General features: G+C 33.6%; 2 protein-coding genes and 1 pseudogene across 6 annotated transcripts in view; all 3 read right to left on the minus strand.

The window, feature by feature from the left end:
• Rabgap1l (RAB GTPase activating protein 1 like) overlaps nucleotides 1–20,766 on the minus strand; it is a 628,203-nt gene that overhangs the window by 374,963 nt on the left and 232,474 nt on the right. The window lies entirely within an intron of this gene.
• Nucleotides 775–1,120, minus strand: LOC113182510 (large ribosomal subunit protein eL30 pseudogene; annotated as a pseudogene).
• Gpr52 (G protein-coupled receptor 52) lies at nucleotides 15,229–16,314 on the minus strand. Its single transcript, XM_026388440.2, has one exon. It carries the CDS (start codon nucleotides 16,312–16,314, stop codon nucleotides 15,229–15,231), a length of 1,086 nt encoding a protein of 361 aa, XP_026244225.1.

Genomic DNA, 20,766 nt, shown 5'->3' on the forward strand with positions numbered 1-20,766 from the left:
TGCTAAATGAATAAATAAGCAAAATGCTAAAGAAATAAAGATGTTTACTCAGAAAGAGAAGAAGTATGTTAAAATAGTTTTCTCATACCAGAAGAACCACATAAAAATGGAGGTATTTCTGTGCTTCTCCAGAGATTTGATGTAAGATATTGGTGGGCATTTCAAGGAATAAGATTTTGGCTCAAGGCTAGGAAGTACCTTCTAAGTCACAGAACCACCAAATGACTAAACAGAACAACTTAATAAGTTATGAAAAAATCCTTAGGGTAGGAGTAGTCCATAACTTACCAGTTCATCTAAAATTCCTAAGATTCAAAGCACATAAAGTCCATAATGAACCTATACATGAAGAAAGGGGAAAAAGTGATCTTTCCATAGAAGAAAAGAAGTAATCTAAAACACACAGGCTTAAGTTGGAAATCTAAGTAAATATTGGTACCAGTGACCTTAACAAGAAAACAAAAGAGATATCAATTTAAAGAATAAGAGTTGATGACTCCCCTTTGTAATTGTTCAGATTCATTTCTATGAGAAACTTTTGCCAAGTAGAACTCTTCAGATTTGGAGAGTTCTACTTGGCAAAAGGATGATAGTTCAGTCCCTGGGACTGCACGTGCTTTCTGTGACATTATTTAAAGAGAATAATGAATTAATATGGGGAGAGCATCACAAAATTATCACTCTAAGAATCATTTTGAAATGCTATCCACTCATTCATTTTTTTGTTTTTAAACACGCTCTGCCAAGTTTTATTAAAGAAAAATTTTACATGTTTTACTTTTCGCCAGTCTGTTCTGGCACGCTTCCAATGATGTAAAAATCACCTGGATCAATGATAGACAGTGTCCACACTCTAGTATTTTCCACATGCTGTGCCCAATTCAATATTATTGCCACTGTAGTGATGGACACCAGTTTTGGCCAACATGGCATAGTACTCTATTTCAGATTTCCTCAAAGCTCGACAATTGTTGGCGAGGATGACCAATTTCACTTTGCCCTGTCTGATCATTTTCAGAGTCTGCTTGTACCCCAATACCTACTTTCCACTTTTCATAACAAGCTGGAGCCGAGAGTTGATTGACTCCAGAGACTTTTTCGTCTTTTTTGCGGCCACCATCTTCCTGCCCCAACCAAGAGCAGCCGTCAACATGGCCAGAGAGCTAGAGCACTCACTCATTTTGGGGGGCAGAAATGTACTTAAATAAAAACCCCAAAGGTCATTATCTTTCCTCTGAAAAATCTCCACTAAAAGGCATTCTTAGAAATCTTTTTGCAAACTGTGTTCCAAATGTTAAAGATATCTATATTAAAACATCTCTATATTTTAAGGGTAGTTATGAGATACAAATGATAATATTTCTCAAGATAAATGCTATCAAATGACCATATGTTTAATTATATTTGATGAATAACAGAAGGATTTTAAAATTTTGTTTCTTGGCTGTTTCAAAATCTGTAATTCAATATAGAAGCTTAGAAAATAATATATTCTTTTCTGACAAGTCCAAAATATGTACTTGGATTACATCAATGTAAGGGTTATAAAATTAGCAGTATCTTTCTGCAAGAACTTAAATAAGACATACTTCATGAAATTCACATTATGAAGATTAAGTTGGTTTTATTTTCCAAATTGTGATTTTCTGATTAATTTTCCTATTAACATTAGAAAAGTATAAACAAGATTAAAAACAAGCATTAGAGAAAAAATAGGTTCTATAACTTAAATTGTTCAGCATTTTTGTAATGTAGCCATGTAACCAATATTTTTTAATTAATGGTCATGAGGGGGAAAAAGAGGCAACTGTTGCTCAACATTCTTAACCAAAAACTTATAACTGAAACTATGAGTTGTTTAGAAAAAATCAACACAAGTAGTGAGGTGATGTGTACTATAAATGAATGGTTTACTGTTATAAAAATAACAGGTCTAATCTCATCAAAATGGCCTTCAATTCAAAGTCATTTCTACGAACACAAAGAAAACTGAATGACTCCCACTGGTATGTACCACAGGAAACTGTATCCTACTGATGATACCCTAAAACACTTATATTATACATGTATTCTAGTAAGTATCAGCATAACATACTGCAGAGAAAATGGTCAAGACAACAGACCCAAACCTGCCTGTCCTCAGCAGCCCACTGACAAGGCTGGTGCTTAGCTAGCTTTGGGAACTTGGCCAGCAAATGGTTCCCTACACTGACATAAAATGTCCCCTAAAAGGAACAGGTGGCTCAATGAGCCTTGAAGGTTTGTATCAACATATGGACTATATTAAATATCTGCTTTCCTTCTAGAAATCTAGAATCTTGATAGGTGCTTCTGTGACCAACTCCTAAAACTTTACACATGTTGTCACAACTCATTGCTGGAAGGGGGTACCACATAACTCCACTGGGAGAGAACTCTTAAATACTTGAGCCTGGTGCCCTTTGCTAAATATTACTTTAAATCCCTTTGCTTATGATATAAATCTTAGCCCTAAGTGTGACCATAGGCTAAATATTATGAGCCCTTCCAAAAAATTTTGAAACATGAGTGTTTTCTTGGGAACTCCTAAGAAAGATGGGGTTGGGGATAATTTAACTTTTAAATCAATTCATCTAAATTTACATTAAAGATATATTTACTACATCTCCAGATGCTGAAAAATTAATGAATATGGGGTTGGAGTGGTGGCTCAGTGGTAGAGTGTTTGCCTAGCATGCGTGAGGCACTGGGTTCGATTCTCAGGACCACATATGAATAAATTTTAAAAAAATAAAGGTCCACTGAAAACTAAAAATATTTTTTTTAAAAAAATTGATGAACATATTAGAAAAAGAACAGAATTTGAAAAAGGCTAGAGAAACTAGCCAATACTAACACTGTAAAGTTTAAGGGACATAAAGTTGTGTGTTAGTCAACTTTCTATTACTATAGCAAATACCTGAGGCAATCAACTTATCTAAGGATTATTTTGGGCCACTGCTTTTGGACTGGGGTGAGGTAAGGACATCATAGCAGCAGGTAAGATAGAGGAAGATGCTTACCTTGTGGGGACCAGGTAGTTGGAAGTGGCTGGGGAAAGGACAGAGTTCTACACTGCTTTCAAAGGCATGCCCCTAATGACTTAAGACCTCTCAAAAGACCCCATCTCTTAAAATTCCCACCACCACCCAAGAGGACTACACTGGGGAACAAGCTTTTAACACATGGGCCCTTGGGGGACATTTAAGATTCAAACTAGAGCAAAAACGTAAAACTGCATTGTTAAAAATACAAACTATTCTGCATACAGGAAGAATAAACATATTTGAGCAAATATAAAAAAGATGTATGAGTTTATTGAAATTAAAGCCTTGCACAACCAAGCAGAGCACAGAGGCAGTGGTGAGCTGATGAACGTGAGAAGACAATCTTGAGCTCAGAGATTCCTGGAACAAAGAACTTGGACAATTTTGTTTACAAAAAGAGACTCAGCAGATCCGTCCTGGTTAATATTTCTTTGATTTTTTAAAAATCAAATATAGGGAAGAAAAATATCACAAAAAATCAATGGACTGGGAGAGGATAAAGTGAAAAACCACTTCCTTTAATTAGTAAAATAAAACAAAAGTCCACAAGTTGGCTGTAAAACATTATATCTTGATAAATCACTGACATAAACTGGCTTGCTCCTTTCAGAAAGCAAGCTGGCAAAATGTATAAATAATCTCAATATACCCTCATACAGTTTGATTCTATTTCTCTTAAAAACTTTAAGAAGCTAATACTATACTTAGATAAAGTTTTATTTATAAAGACCTTCCTACTCCATAGGGGGTAAATGGAATGAAATAAACCAAAATTAACAGTTGTCATCATACCTAACTATATCTGGGTAAGGAAATTGCATGAATTATTTTATTTTTTATCCTTTTAAACGCTCCCTAAATTTCCCTCAGAACATTATTTCTTTCAAAATTAAAAATAAGAACTTGACAAAAGAATAGAAAAAAAAGAGAATAAAAAAATTTTTAAAACTTGAGAAGGAAAAAGAGGAAGTGAGTTATATGGAAGGGATAGAATTAAGAGAGATAGAATTTAGAGATAAATTTACAGGAATTAACTCTAACTCATCTTTTTACACAGTTATCAGTTCTCTCAAGACCCTGTAAACCACTGCTCAGAAAAAGGCAGAAAGACCTAAGGATTCTCTGAGATCTTTCATTCAAAATCAAACTCATTAAAACCTGATCATTTATTATCTTCCACTATATAGTTTTACATGAAACTATGCCGTTCTTTTTTTTTTTTTTTTTTTTCCTTTTTTTCCCCTTGGGACCAGGAATGCTTAGCCACTAAGGAATACCAGGAATGCTTAGCCACCCAGGGATGCTTAGCCACTAAGCCACATACCTAGCCCTTTTAATTTTGATACAGGGTCTTACTAAATTGCTTGGGCCTCAAAAATAAATTGCCGAGGCTGTCCTCAAACTTACAATCTTCCTGCCTCAGCTTCCTGAGTCACTGTGATTATAGGTGTGTGTCACTGCACCCAACTATCTTATTCATTTTGAAGAAAACTTACAATAAAGTTCATTGGATTAGACAAAAGTAAATGAAGGGAAGGGATAGGTAATGGGAACAGGAAAGACGGTAGAATGAATCTGGCATTACTTTCCTATGCTGGTATATGCATACACAACCCGTGAAACTCCATATCACATACAACCATGAGGATGGAATCCTAATTAGAATAAATTATACTCCATGTATGCATAATATGTCAAAATACACTCTTCCGTCATGTATATATAAAAAGAACAAATTTTTAAAAAGAAAGAACACATCCAGTAAAAAAAAATTAAGAAATTCACTGAGACTACATGGGATCCAATGATGGTTCTGCCACTTCAGTGGCTTGGAACAGTACTCTGTGCATAAAAGTATATGTAACAGTTTGTTTTTATCCTAATGGACCAAATGAAGTATGTCATTGAGATAAATATCAAGGTCATTTATTCATTTTTCCCACCTATTTACTAAACTTGAAGAACATCAAAATTTTCTGATGTGTTAGTTTAAAATAATAGTATTGGTTACAGCAAACATTAATAGATAATGCATTAAACATATGTGATTAACCGAATTACTAAGAATTTCTAAACTTCTAAATTCAGGGTAAAAGTCAATTGTGGTGCATACAAAATTACTTTATATCCTGACTCATTCATTGACTGTGGCAAACATCATAAAATTCCTAGTGCTCTAATAAATCTTAGCCATCAATATGATTATATACATTTATTTTCTAACTTACAAATTACCAAGAACCTACTAACAACGTCATATATTAAATTATAAATTTTCTTAAGTTGTATACATTTTGGAATTGTATACAAGTTTGTCTCTTAATACTGCTAGATACTCTGTTCCTTCATTTTCTTTACTGCTTATTGGAGTATTATGAAAAAGGCTGGCCACTTATAAGTATATCAACTTGTTAATTCTGTAGGATTATCATGTGCTGATGAGAAGTTTAACAGATGCCTCTGATGTTCAAAGATTATATCCAATGCTAACTAATACTGACTCCATACTTAAAGGTAAAATAAATTTATGTTTATGTAATATTAGAGGTTGAATAAATAAAAAAGTTTTATATGCAAAAACATTACACAAATAGGAAAAAGATTAAACGTAAGTATGTAAATTAGCTGCATAAAGGTAAGAACTATTACAAAGAGGAGACCTGTATCTTGTTTATAGTTGACAAACTGCTGGATTCATAGAGAAAGAATCACTCTCTTACGTTAGTCACTTCTCACACCTCTGGGCTATACTCTGGAACTACAGCATCCACACATATGGCAGGATACTGAGATAATTCATAAAATGCACTGATGCCTTACCACTTCAATCTACTAAATTGCTCCTAAGACTTTTCTGCAATCTCTTCCTCAAATTCCAGGAATTAGATACTCTGTCCCCTTGTTGGCTTTCTATAATTCAATAAGTTATTCTTGGATTTAAAAGATTCCAGGAGTATTATAGAACCACAACTTAAACCCTGTACCAAAAACAAAAATAAAATAACAAACTCAATCAGTAAGTATTTATTGTCCTAATTTGTTAACTTGAAATGCAAAAATATCTAGTAATTCAAATTGTAATAATTTGGCTTTTGCAATGACTCAGCTTGAAAATTCCTAAGTTAGTAACATAGGTTAAGAAGTTTAAAACTGCCATGGAATCCAATAATCTACACTCCATCTACAACTACCCAACCAGTTCTAGATACAACTAAGTAGACCATCATCCAGCCCTTATATTATGATGTTTCCAGTGCCAAAATCTATGTCTGAGTCTCATTCTTTCTTTCAATTTCTTTTTGAATTAAAATAAAAAATTAAAATAAATCAAAGTATAACTGGAAACATATAATCATTTTAAAGTTTTTGGCTATACTCATGGACCAATGTTATCATGTAGCTGTGCTGGGAAAGTATAGGATTGTTAGTTCAGCTGGATATCAAATCTTTTTCTATTTTTTTATTGGTTCATATTACTTATATGTTTTCTTTTGACACCAATTGTGTATCAATTTTAAAGTGATGTATACTTTCTCTACATTACTTTTTATCATGGTCATGGTCATTATTTTCCAAGATTCCTTTGAAATATGTTCTTAGAAAACGTATTTGGCTGTAAATGGATGGACTGGAGACTATCATGCTAAGTGAAATAAGACAATCCCCCAGAAAACAAAGGCCAAATGTTCTTTCTGATACGAGGATGCTAACATACAATTGTGGGGAGGGTAGGGGGAACAGAGTTCATTGGATTAGACAAAGGGGAATGAAGGGAAGGAAGTGGGGATGGGAAAAAGAAAGACAGTACATCATGTACAACCACAAGAAGGTGATCCTAATTAGAATAAGTGATACTCCATGTTATGTATAATATGTCAGAATACACTCTACTGTCATGGTATATCTAAAAAGAACAAATAAAAAGTACAAAAAAATTGCCATGGAAATTTAGAATAATTAAGAGAATAACCTTTTCAAGCAAATCCATGGAATTAATTTATATTCAATTGATGCACATCTAAGGGTATTTATAAGGCAATCCTGGGTCTCTCTAATTTGAGTTCTTTTAATTTTTCTGTAACTCCATTATTTAATTGAAATAAAACTAAAGTATGTACTGAAAGGTTTTATTTAAAACACCGCTATTTCAGATGGATCTCTCTGATTATCTGAGTAAAATTTGTAGACTACAAACAAACATATATAAAGCACAGTAGTTAAAAACACCAAAATATTTCCATAATACTGCTTGAGAAAAATCTAAACTATGATGACTTCAACAACATTGAAAATCCACTACAAAAGAAAATTTTTTAAAAAAGAGCATAGCTATAACATGTTTACTTTTGAAAAGTAGTTAAATAAGAATATAGCATGATTTTGACAATTATTTATCATTAAGATTACTAATTTTTTAAATACACAGAAAATACTGTTCAACTCAGCCTGTATACCTCTTAATAAATTCAGCAGATGACCACTGTGTTTTCAAAGGGAAAGGTAATTTTTCATTACCTCCTACAGACAAAAAAGTGTTTAAGAAATACTAGCACACTGACCATGGCTAATAATACATACCATTCAAGTTTCCCATGATCTCAAAGCCTTACTTTTCACTTAGTTAACTTTAAAATATCTTTCCTATGTCAGAAATTTTTTAAAAGATAAAATTTCATGTAGAATTTTTCTTATATGAATTAATTCAATCCTCATTTTATAATCACAAAAGAAGGTTCTTCCTCTACAACACCAGATCTCCATAGACAGGATATTCAAGAACCTGCCCACCAGCATTACTGTCACTACACAGATCTGTGTCAGCAGGATCTCTTTCTAACTACATAGTCTTGCTGGAACCACTTTAAAAAACCTTATGTGAAATGAGACAGTATTTACTCACAGAGGCTTTAAAAATACATCTAATTCATAGTATCAAGGGAATTATTACATATGTTCAAAAAGCATTTTACACTTTTTTAAATTTCAATTTGCAGTATTTTCCATTAATTGCTTAACCTTCACAGTTGATTGAAGAAGCAGGAACCTGTCTGAATTTTCCTCATGTTACAATGAATGTGACCTCAATATTCCAAATCCCTATTGCAAAAGTAGGACTTCATGTACAATTCCACCCAAAGACATTATTTCAAATTCTAAATATGTATTCTTTAGAAATGTATACCTTTAATTAGGATGAAAGTTATGAAGCCTGTAGAATGACTACAAATTGAGAATGTAGGGTTGCCCAAAGATTATAAATTGGGTACAAATGAAGCATTAAAATGCATGTGCACACCCACACACCTATCTGTTGTCATGTTACTGACATATACGCAGATATCTAAAACTATACAAGTAAATCAAGATAAAGTCCAATAATAAATTTTAATAATCTGTTTGATTTTAAGTATTAAATATATTTTAAAACACAGAACAGAGCTGCTAGGTAAAGTTGATGATTTAAAAAAAATAGAAGCCATCACAACATATATTTAATAATATTACATCCTAAATATGATTTTCAAAATGTACTACTTCAGATTTCCAAATAAACATCCCTAAAAATTCAGAAAAATTTCAAGATCTTGAACATGTCATAAGTTTTTTAAAAACTGCCTTTGGTGCAACTTAAGTAGAGAGTGAAATAAAATTAATTTTAGGGATATCAAGTTTTTCTTCAAAACTCAGTTCTTAGCAAAACAAATTTGATGTGTATCTATTTGTACTTTTAAATTACTATATAAATCTAATCAATGACAAGAGAAACATTTCACAAAAACAAAGGTATAAATTATATTAAAGATACTTTCTGACACAAAAGAAACTGTATTTTGAAATTGGATACTTTAACAATTCTAAAAACATAATTTTAAAGTAATTTTTCTTTGCCAAAATAATACAAGGAAAAAAACAAATCTAACTTAGCTTCTTATATTAAAGCTAGTATTTTCAGAATAATTTCTACCTGCTCCTTACCAAACTACCTTTTAATCCTTTAAAAATCTATCATTTTTAATAATATTAATCTTATCAATTTAGTGTTTTAATTATAAAACTCCTGAAGAAGTAAATGGAATGTGTGTGAAGAAACCATTAGCATAAAATATATGATCTAGTAATACCTATTTTAAACTTCAAACTCCATTGGGAATGTAAGTAAACACTTTTAAAAAAATATTTATTTTTTAGTTTTAGGTGGATATAATATCTTTATTTTATTTTTATGTGGTGCTGAGGATCAAACCCAGTGCCTCACAGGTGTTAGGCAAGCATTCTACCACTTGAGCTACAACCCCAGCCCCAGTAAACACTTTTAAATTGCATTTACATATAACATGTACATGAGCTCATCTTCATGACAGGAATAATCATAGACAAGTATACTGTAGATCACCTCTCATTAACTATGTTTCACTCACAGATCCATTCTGAATTTTAGAGAGCAGACTACATAATTTTGTACTTTATTTTTGTGCCTTGCAATTAAATAATTTTGCCACCTTGAATTTATACAGTATATTTGGTCATTTTTAACTGCCATCCACCTTATTTATACTCAAGTATAAAACATAAAGTAAAACTAGAGTCAAAATTTTAAAGTTAGATAAATGTGATTTCCCTCAGATTAAGTATCACTATCACTTTTGGAAGTGAAAGAATTTTAGAAAATACTTTCATTCAATGAATTCCACCATGTTTCTTCTATGAACATTCTACTATGTTTCTTGATATTTATCACCTAAAAATTTCAGAATTTTAGAATCTCAAAAATGTTAATTACTATAATGAAGGTTCTAATATCACATACATCTTTTAAGTATTTATCAAAATAACAGACTCCTGCTGAATTTATTTATATGATCTTCTTTACTTTGGGAGCCACATGTAAAAAGAAAATAAAAGTTATCACTAAAAAGTCATAAACACATATACACAAAATAAATAAATAAATAAATTGAAATTCACCAAACATGATCTTCAGAGATTGACGACCTACAGGAGAATGCTGATATTTAGGAAATGCACTTAATGCAGCAACTGGACCCTATATCCCCAGTGCAGGGCCAATCTCTGGTCTTTACAAAGACATGAAAAATGAAAGATGCCATCGTTAGTGCAATATAAAATCCTACAGTGATGAGATTTCAGATTCAGCAAACAGCACTTCAATCCGTTTATGTTAAGACACAAATGCATTAAGAACATCTAATATTGCAAGAAGGTCAAGTCTCTCTGAAAAATTTACCTGAAATAAATATTACAGAAATCAGAAAACTGTATAAACTATCTTCATAAAAATGCAGTATGTTAGATAGAGTTGTTTGCAATAATAACATAAGCTATTTTATAAAACATCAAAATATTTTTAAATGTTCAGTATTCCTTTTAATGAAACATTAATTTTCTTGATTATAAAAGAAATGATCGGGCTGGGGTTGTGGCTCAGAGGTAGAGTGCTCACCTAGCATGCGTGAGGCACTGGGTTCAATCCTCAGCACCACATAAAGTAAAAAATAAAGACACTGTGTCCACCTATAATTAAAAATAAATAAATAAATATTTTTTTAAAAAAGAAATGATCACTGTAAAAACAAAATTTTTAAAAAGAACAGTAATAAAAAAGAAAACCCTAATTACATCACTTTTAGTATTTTAAAAGACAACCGATTTTACTATTTAAAATTATTACAGATCTTTTAAATTTTAGAGCAACACTAATAATGTATAAAACTTTTGTTTATTAAAAATACTGAAAAGGGAATACACTCTTTCATTTCTAGTCAATTTGTTTTCCTTAATATTTATACAACTGAAAAATCTACCCGATTTTCTCTATACAGCTGGTTATATAATATGCCTTTTTCTATACATTCTTCTTAATCCTAAAACATAGCTCTGTTTGCGAAAAAGAGCACCCACTAGAACTTACACAGCATTGGCTCACCAGTGTTACTGTGCACCAGGAGAGCCCTACCTGAACAGAAGCAATGCTGTGCTCAGAATATTACCTTTTTTTTTTTTAAACAAAACAATCTACTTTACTCAAACTACAGTTACAAAGGAAGTATACCAATGTTTAAAATGAAACTCTTAAATTACTCTTAAATGTATCCAGTGGAATTTAAATGCCATATAGATTGGATACCCATCATCATTCATTTAAAAAACTAGCCTCAAGCTCCTAGAATGTTACCTTAGCAGATTCCCTACAACTTGATCTTTCTTATTGCTTATAAAGTTGGATGGTTTTCACAATTAATAATTAGTTAGCTTGGGAAGCGGGGAGGGCACAGGGGAACCACAGAAAATCCCTTGAAGAAAATAATTTTATTTATTTTTGAACTTATATGATTTGTGGTATCTGTAAAGCAAACTGACTTATTAATCATTGTTTGTTCCAGGTAATTTATATATGAAAATAGTTCAAATTCCATTTTTAAAAATGAGGAAAATTACACTGCAAAACAAATGGTAAGACATACTTGGGCAATCCTTTTCTATTATTAGCACCCTAATGGAAAAAAGAATGTTCAAGCATATTTAAAAAACAGAGTAAGGAAGTAGATAAACCACAGAATCATACCTATCTCATCCTAACATCTGCTTGTTATGTATCTAATTTCAAATAAAGTCTCCATCACTAAGTTCTGAGAAATTCGCTTTCAAAAATTGTGAAAGTTTTCTTTATTTAAAAACATCTGAGTTTAACCCCAAATCCGAATTTACACAAATTTGGTAGGAAAAAAAATGTTATCTAAGAAAACCCTAAATCCTCAATGGATTGATTCTATTTAACTTGGAATTAGAGATCTTTTAAGTTGTGATGTTAATAAATATGTACCCACAAAGATAATAAAAATGCAATTACCACATTCTGAACAGTTTCTGTGTACAGAGCACCATGCCGAGCACATGGACCACAAAATCTCATTCAGTCCTCAAATTCAGCTGAACAGGGAGAGTAAGCCTCTGGCTTTATACATGAAAAACTGGGGTTTTGGAACATTCGATCTCCTACCTAAGGCCAACCGGCCTACAAGGGACAGGATTTCAGCTCAGATTTCATATACCTATAGGTTATAAAGCCTTTTAACACTGTATAATTTTAGAAACTACACAAACAACAGAAAGCTGAGTTGATAAAATACAGCATTATTTTTGACTGTCATTTATAACCAAACTGGGTAATTACTACAGAATAGAAAAAAATGGTTATGCTTCATATTTTTAAAACACATTAATCTAAAATTGTAGTAGTTTCAAAATGAGTATTATCTTATTATGTGACTGTGCATTAAAACATGTGAAGAGGAAGGTGAGTGGCTTGCCCTGAAGTTGTTCCATGTATCCCTGTAATACATGAAGAACCTGAACCAGCACTTGCCTGATTCTGTCTCGTTCAGGCTGATAAAGGCTTTCTTTCCTACTCTTCTCCATCAAAGATTTTTTTCAAAAAGAAATTCAGAGAGATTTGAAAAAGCTACTCAAGGAAAACTTAACAAGAGTAATATCAAGGACATTCCAGGCCCAAAGTTTCAGTTTAATCGCAGATTAAGCTGGTGAGTTTGGGCTTATCAGATTGCTGTTTTAATAAAAGAAATTTACCAGATCAAAGAAAAAGGTATCAACAAGCAAAGAGTTCAAGCAAAAGACTTAGAGTGAGAAAAAAAAATAAAACTCAGGGAAATGTTGTAGGTAAAAATTACAGACAGAGGTTTGTATAAACTATCTGGAAAGAAGGCAACAGTGCATAGTGAAAGCCTGGCCCCATCTAGCTGAGCAAGCAGGAACCTCTGTCACTGACTCACTGATTAATCTTGCAAGGTGAATCCCTTTTCTATAGCTTCCTCATCCGTAGAGTGGTACAGATGAAACTACCATCTCAGAGGGCTACAGTGATAATTAACTATTATAATATATGTAAAACTTAACACTGAGTCTATCAATCATTAATAGGAAAAGTCAGAAGAGGAAAATGTAATACACATAGCTTTAGACTTTCTATGCAGAGCATCTACTGGGACTTTTCTAACTACACTGACACTCTAAAGGAATCAAAATTTGATTCCCAAATAATATGTATAACATTGACACTTTTAGTTACAGATATCTGAAAAGTTGGCAGCACGAGGTTTCCTTGAACTTTACATCTTCCTTGACCAGGTCTGAATTTACAAGGTGCGCTCCAAGTTATCCAAGATACTACTGGCAAAGACAAAAATAAATATAAACCCCAGCTATAAAAGTGTAAAACAGAATTTTCTTTCCAAATAAGCAGACTTCTGTTCCTATTCAGTGTTTCATTAAACTGAAGCAAAGTCTGATTTTGATATATAGAATACTATTTTATTATTTATTTTAAATCTTTCTTACATGTTTAAAAAATATACAGGGGTTCAGAACGACCTCAATAAAGTGACAGCATTTCTACTGAAGAACCTCTGAAGTCAGACCACCGGTATGCAAACATGGTTGGCTTCTAAGTTGAGGAGTCATAGGCACATTTCATTAAATGCATTTTATAAAACAAAGAAATCATAAATGCTGAGAAGAAAAATACTCAGTAGTTTGATATAAATTTTCAAACATTTTTGAGTCAGGAAACTTAAGGTAAAAAAGTAAGATATAGATGTTCTACTGCTCACACCTGTTTTACCACTCATTCCCCAAAAGCCACCTTGCTGCATCTAAACCCCCGACAAATGTACTACTCAATCTCAGGTAGTACACTAAAAAATAAGTTGATCTCTGCATCTGAAAACAGATCATTACAAAATAAAATCCTGATAGCTCTTTCCTGTGTCTGATAATTAAGTACATTATAGTCTCAGCAGCACTAAGAATGCAGCTTCACCTAATATAAATATCTAAACAACTACACAAAAGTATTTTCTTTTTAAAATAAGTTTTTGTATATACTTTTTCAATGTTGACATCTTAAACAACATTGATCTATGTACTGTGCTAAGAAAACATTAGGCACATATCACATAATATAATTTACATTTTCTTTGTTGTAAAAAAATACAGTATGTGCAAATACATATCACACAAATGACTACTGGGCACAACAGTAAGCTGATGTAGACCTAACACAAACAAAAAAATTAATGCTTTAAAAAAAGGACATTCCAAATAGCATTAAGAGTGATACATCACTATAGGGTGAGTATCGGCATTTGCATTAGACTTACTTGTAGGTTTTCTTAAGAAAAACAAAGCTTCACCAGCAGGGGAGACAGCACATTAGGCACATGAACTAACTTCAAAAAAAAAAAAAAAAAAACAAAAAAAACCCAGATAAAACTGTTTCCAAAATCTGATGAAAATATTTAACACAATCTCCCAAACAAGCTACTAGATTGCTTTGTTGGAAGGAATAAATTATTTACCATATGATTGCTTTATACAGTAGATTCTTTCATTAACTAAGATACTTCTGGAGTAAAGTACCACAGAAATCAGATGAAAAAGAAATGGAAAGGGAGGGAAAATTATACATACATATATATTTTAAACATATATGGTGCTACTACTAGGAAAAGGGGGGGGAAGCAAATGTCATTGTACCCAGAGGAAACAAAAAATACCATTTCTTTTGTTTGTGGCAGAAAAATCTGTGCTGCAGAGAAGACTGTGAAAGCATAAACAAATAGGCTTACTGTGCATCCTCCATAAAGAAACCACTATGATTCTAGATTCATGTGTTTAAAAGTATAGTTAGATGCTATACTTGGCCATGTATATAATATGTGTCATTTTTCTGTAAAGGGCAATTTATGCAAATAATAACTTCCACAAACACAAAAAGTGAAAGACATGTAAAGAGACACAATGAGAGACAAACAGTCAGAGAAACAGACGCTGAGGGGCTTGCCCATGTCCTGAAAATTTGAGATCCTTCCTTTATCTACAATGCTAAAGTTTTCCCATTACTGAATATTTATATTCACAGGCTATAATTCTCTCATGAATTACCCACTACACATCCTTTCCTTTAGTTCTTTCCCCCATGAAAAAGTGGGGAGGGATCTGCAATCTCATTCTTCATTTCACAGTCATCCACTCAAGTAAATATTTCTCTGGTGGCAAATTTCCAGGTAAATCAAGAGTACAATCCAAAACCACTGTCAGATTCCATGTGGTTTACCGTGAGTTCTCTTCAAATGGAGCAGGAATTTGCCCGCTTCCTAGGTATGGGGTTTCGTGCTTCCTGATTCTTCACACATACACAAGATGTGCACATTGTCTCTGAAAGTCTTCGGAGGCCAAGCCGGAAAACACTGTTGGAGAGGCTATATATCACACAATTACAAAAACTATTACTTATAGCAAGCCATGTTGTTAAAAAAGACAGTGTTGGATTGTCCAAGACCCGGGAGCTTTCTAGAAGAAAGTAAATGATATAGGGGAGCCATAGCATGTAAAATACACTGGTTATCCTAAACAAAACCATGGCATAGCGACGGTCAGGGCTGTGTCCTGTCTCTCTAGAAGTATCCACTTCATGGCTGGGAAATCGGGCCCTTCTGTCATTAATCTCTTTGGTGTGCTGCCGGCAAATTTTGAAAATGTGAAAGTAAGTGAAGCAGACAACGAAGGCAGCAGGAGCATAAAGTAAACAAACAATAAAACCAGTAAAATAGGCACTGGTGAGCCAAGAGGTGGCACACCATTCAAAAATGTCACCATGGTAACCAGGTTTCCCCCAGCCAAAAAAGGAAGGCAAGAAAATTAGGCAGGAGTAGATCCAGATCAAAACAATGCAAATTCTCAGGCGACAAGGGGTGACCAGTTGATTGTAGGAAAGAGGCTTGGTTATTGCAAGATAGCGATCCACACTAATGCAAGCAAGACATGCCATCGAAACGCTTTTTAGAACTGAGATGATATATCCAAAAACCTGGCAAGTCAGTGACTCGTGGACACCTGTGGAATAGTGGAGAAGTGAGAGAGTAGGGACCAAGCAGCTAACTCCAACGAAGAGATCAGCATATGCCATCGTCTGTATGAAATAGCTGGTAGTATAATGATGTAACAGAGGAGCACAGTGAAAGACAAAAATGACTGTTAAATTCCCAGCAATGATTAAAAATGTCAACAAGACAATAACCACTGTCTCAAGGATGCAGACATCTACCACACTGTAGTGGCCAAATCCAAGTGGGCAGGAGTGACGCTCGGACACATTCCCATTTCCGCTGCTCACATTCAAGAGCCTCCATTCAGTCCACCTGGATTCATTCATGGCTTGGAATTAAGGAATCTGCAGCCCTGGCTCAAGCAAGAAGATGACCTTTCCAGCATCTGTTAAACTCTGTCCATGAATCTCAGAACAAGCCTCAGTGTGTCAATTAGAGCTGAATGTCCCAGAGAGTGCTCAGGTTTCTTCATCAGTCTTAGTTCACCAGTAATGCACCTCAGCTTTGAGGGGTAGGGAGGAGGGGAAGGTAGAAAGGTAAAAAGAGGTCTCTGATTAGCTTCTTCCAATGCTGCCAAGAAACTTTTTTGCAGACACAAGGCACTTCTGGAAAAAATGGATTTATTACCTTGTACTATGAAAAACTAATTCTAGAAAAAGGAAAAACGAAGAAGAAGAAAAAAAATCAATTGCCAAGGGAAGAAAATCTTCTGTGGGCTGTTTTTTCTCATAAGAGAAATAGTTTCTTAGGGATCAACTAGAAAGAAAGAAAAAGGAAGAGTCTTATATTGTCTCATGCTTCCTGCTTCATCTGTGAAGAAAAGTGCATTCATATTTTAGATTTAAATAATTAAAATCCCACATTTGGTTGGAAAGCTAAGAAAAAGTTCACTGTGGCAAAGAATGTCCTAGGGATCAGTTCAGGTTTGATGCTGTTGGTTCAAACTTTATGATACATTTCTCTAATTGTTTTTAACGGTAAGAAAAATAACTGTAGCAAAATTAATTTCAAGAAGTACCATCTCTATATGGGCACAAAGAGCAGAATGGGGGTAACAGACTCAAGATTGCCCTATAACTCTCATGAGAAAAGAGGTATATTTCCAGTAGGGAGAATGACATATGCCTGTGAGCAATATAATAAACTTCTGAAGGTTTAATTCTGCATGCATTTTTAAAGCATTCAGATGACAAGAGTCTTAGCCCAATAAAGTTACTGGTGCTAATAACAGCAATGTAATTTATATCTCTTCCCTTTCAAAAATAAGGTTTAAGTATATTCTGCCTATAATCTACAGAGTTGGGTCTGAAACAGGTAAATTGTAATTCTTAATGCTGTTATTTAGCCATAAATTTCAGCATCTTTAACAAAAGATAACTTTCTTTTTTTTAATATGCCATCTTCCTTGTACTGGCGCATGGTAATAAAATATATAGCTCAAAGTTTTTCTCATCTTTGCAACCATTCCTATATCTCACACATATATGAAATTTAGAAAATAATAGAAACTTTCCTATGCACTGAGAGTATTTGACTAGAAATACTGTCATTGTTTATTACTTAAGTATTTCTAGTAGGTTTCACATTTTGCTATACCTTTTCTATTTCCATTAGATTATTAATAAATGAAATCATTACTTAAATTAAATCTTCTGAAAGTGGAAAATTACCTTGTGTATTATATTTGCAGTTATGCAGCAGCCATATGCTAAGAAAATGCCTCTTCTATTTCTGTATTATATTTTGAGCAAGTGCTCAATTAATACTGGAGCCATTAGGTGGGCTGTGAGATAGTCTTGCTTTAAAATACCTCAAAGCATGAAGATGAGTTTAAATCCTCGAGTTTGAAATACTGAAAGGCAGGCAGGATAGAATTCATCCAAAAGGCTTCCAAGGTCATTCTGGCATCAGGCTAACATTTGCCAAAGTCTTTTTCTAAAGTATAGGCATTTCAGAGAGTCTCCTATCAGTCTTTGTTGTCATAGCTTTTGAAGAAATAGCATGCACTAGAAAGGAAAACATTTCCTTCAGGAAGAATACAGCAGCTTAACAAAAAGCATTCTTCTGAAAGTTATTTTCTCATGCACCGCCACATCATTCAGGGAAGTCCTTCCTTTGTAAAAGCCACAGGATACTCCTTCTTGTTCATTCTTACTTTTACTTATCACAAAATAGTTCTCTCATCACAGGAATAAGGTAACGCTTCTCACCTACACTCACTCTTGCAGCTGCTAGGCTGGGCTGCTTGATTCAGAAGTCCGATTCACTGTGATGCAGTTCCCAGGGTGCTGTAGGCAGATCTTCACAATCTCTCAGTATCACTGCCTCCACCTGAGCCGGAGCCCTGCTCCTCCTTCTCATCCTGAGCCGATGCAGAACTCACCATCAGAAAGGTGACTCGGTCCTCCTGCCCCAATCAACAGCACAGCCAATGGCTACTGCAGCTGAAACTGTCACTAGGTAACAGTTGCCAGGCACATGCCGACTTATAGACTTACTCGGCAAGCTCCGATCAAGATTGACAAGACGACGACAATGGAACTGACCGATCCTTAGAAATGTGTTAATGGCACTTATGAACTTCTAGAGCTATTCTCTTTATGCCATCTGTAAGAATTATTCCCCATGAACAGGAGAGAAGAAAAACTGGCACACACCTTTAAACCCTATAGAAAAACTACCACAAGGTACTGTGACACCAAAAAGTCAGCAGTAATCTAATGCTCTTTGGCAGAAAAAAACTTATTTTTTTCTTTTGTCACCACTCATTTCGTCTATTATGCTATGTTGTTTTTTTTATTGGTTGTTCAAAACATTACAAAGCTCATGACATATCAATCCTTAAAAAACAAATGCCAAATGTCTTATTTGTTATAAAGAGAGCAACTAAGAACAGAACAGGGAAGAAGAGCATGAGGAAAAGATTAACATTAAACAGAGACGAGTGGGGGGAGAGAAAGGGAGAGAGAAGGGAAACTGTATGGAAATGGAAGGAGACCCTCAATGTTACACAAAATTACATATAAGAGTTTGTGAGGGGAAAGGGGAAAAAAAACAACAATGGAAAAAAACGTATTAATTATTAAAAATCTGTGAAGTCTTTGTAAACTCAAGTGATAGGACTACTAAATTTTTGCCTGTAAAATATATAGTTGTATATCCATTAGTAGCAGAAGTTAAAAACCATTTACTAATTTCTCCAATCCCCGCCACCGCCACACAAAATTGATGAGTCTGAGGTGCAAAGCAAGCCCTGGTGGGGCTGGGGTTGTCGCTCAGCAGTTGAGCGCTCGCCTCGCACTTGCAAGACCCTGGGTTCAATCCTCAGCACCACATAAAATACATAAGTAAAATAAAGGTATTGTGTCCTACTACAACTAAAAAATAAATATTTAAAAAAGCAAGCCCTGGAACTAACAACTCTATATTAAAATTGATTTGGAGAAATAGGGTCAAATATGATCTCAGAATATAAGCATTAGAAGAAATTGAAAGACTGTTTATCCCACAATTATCCTAACATGCAAAAAAAAGGTGAGGGGGTTAAACAAATTTGTCATACAGTGCTTAAGCAGCACCCAAGTTAGAAGAAGGCATATTAAATACCTGCTCAAATATTTGACAGACATTAAAACCATATTCATTTATTTTGACTTACCACAGACAACCATTCATCTGTTTTAGATGTATATCTCATGAGGTCAGCACCTTTCTTAAAAATGGCTTAGAACATTAAAAAGAATTTAAAAATTATGTCAGGTTTAAAATAAATCAGGAAACTGAGGATGAAAAGGGAAGACACCTAATATTTGCAAAAGCATGTTTTGTGTGTCATGCACGGTGCTGTGCCTGTTCAGAGTTTACCTGTAAGAATCTTAAACCCCTCTACAGTAGGAAACCAGTCACTAACCCTCAAATGAAGAAAGTGGGCGCTGGAGAAGGTTAGCATCACTAGCCCAGGGGACAGTTGGGCAACAGACAAAACAGATGAAACCGCCATTCTTAGCTATACAGACCTACCTACCCTACCCTACCCTGTCTACTGGTGACTACCAGTCAGGAAGTGTCCAAAATTTCCTCAGACTCTAAAAAAAAATATTACTAAGGTACAACTGCCTTGTAGGAAGACTGCCACTGTTAAAACCTTTGTGGATTTAGGTGAACTATAGAATGTAAGTGCATTTCTCATTACCAGAAATATTTAAAGACAAGTTAGAACAGCAATCTTTGAATAAATATTATATTTAGGTTTGAAAGTAAATATTTAAATTTAACACACAAAAGCTAGAAAGTCTTATTTTACAGTGAAGCATTTTGACTTTAAGAGATACCCAACTGCATTAAAATCAAACAAAATCAGATCTAAAATTCCCTAGTACAACAATAAATATACAAAATGAAGTTACATTTGATAAATAAATATTCATGAATGTAGTTAGGTTCCACATTCCATATAAAGAAAAGTCAAAATATGAATCTTTACAACAAAACACTTAGAAATCAAATGTTAATTACTATAGTTACCAAAATTTAGACAAATTATTAAAAGTATAGACTTACACATTTTAAAAACTGTTTTAAAGTGTAATATTTCTAAAATTATCGAGAAATGGCAAAAAACTAAATAAGATTTAAATATAAATTTAAATAAGGGAAATTCAAATATTAGATTGCTTTAGTTTGACACTTATTTTTTAAAAATCACTGGCAAGTATGTGAATATAAAAACATCGAAAATAATCCATAATTGTACATGCTTCCGAAGATACTATGAGGCA

Source organism: Urocitellus parryii, chromosome 9 (assembly GCF_045843805.1).
Source record: "Urocitellus parryii isolate mUroPar1 chromosome 9, mUroPar1.hap1, whole genome shotgun sequence".
Lineage (NCBI taxonomy): Eukaryota > Metazoa > Chordata > Mammalia > Rodentia > Sciuridae > Urocitellus > Urocitellus parryii.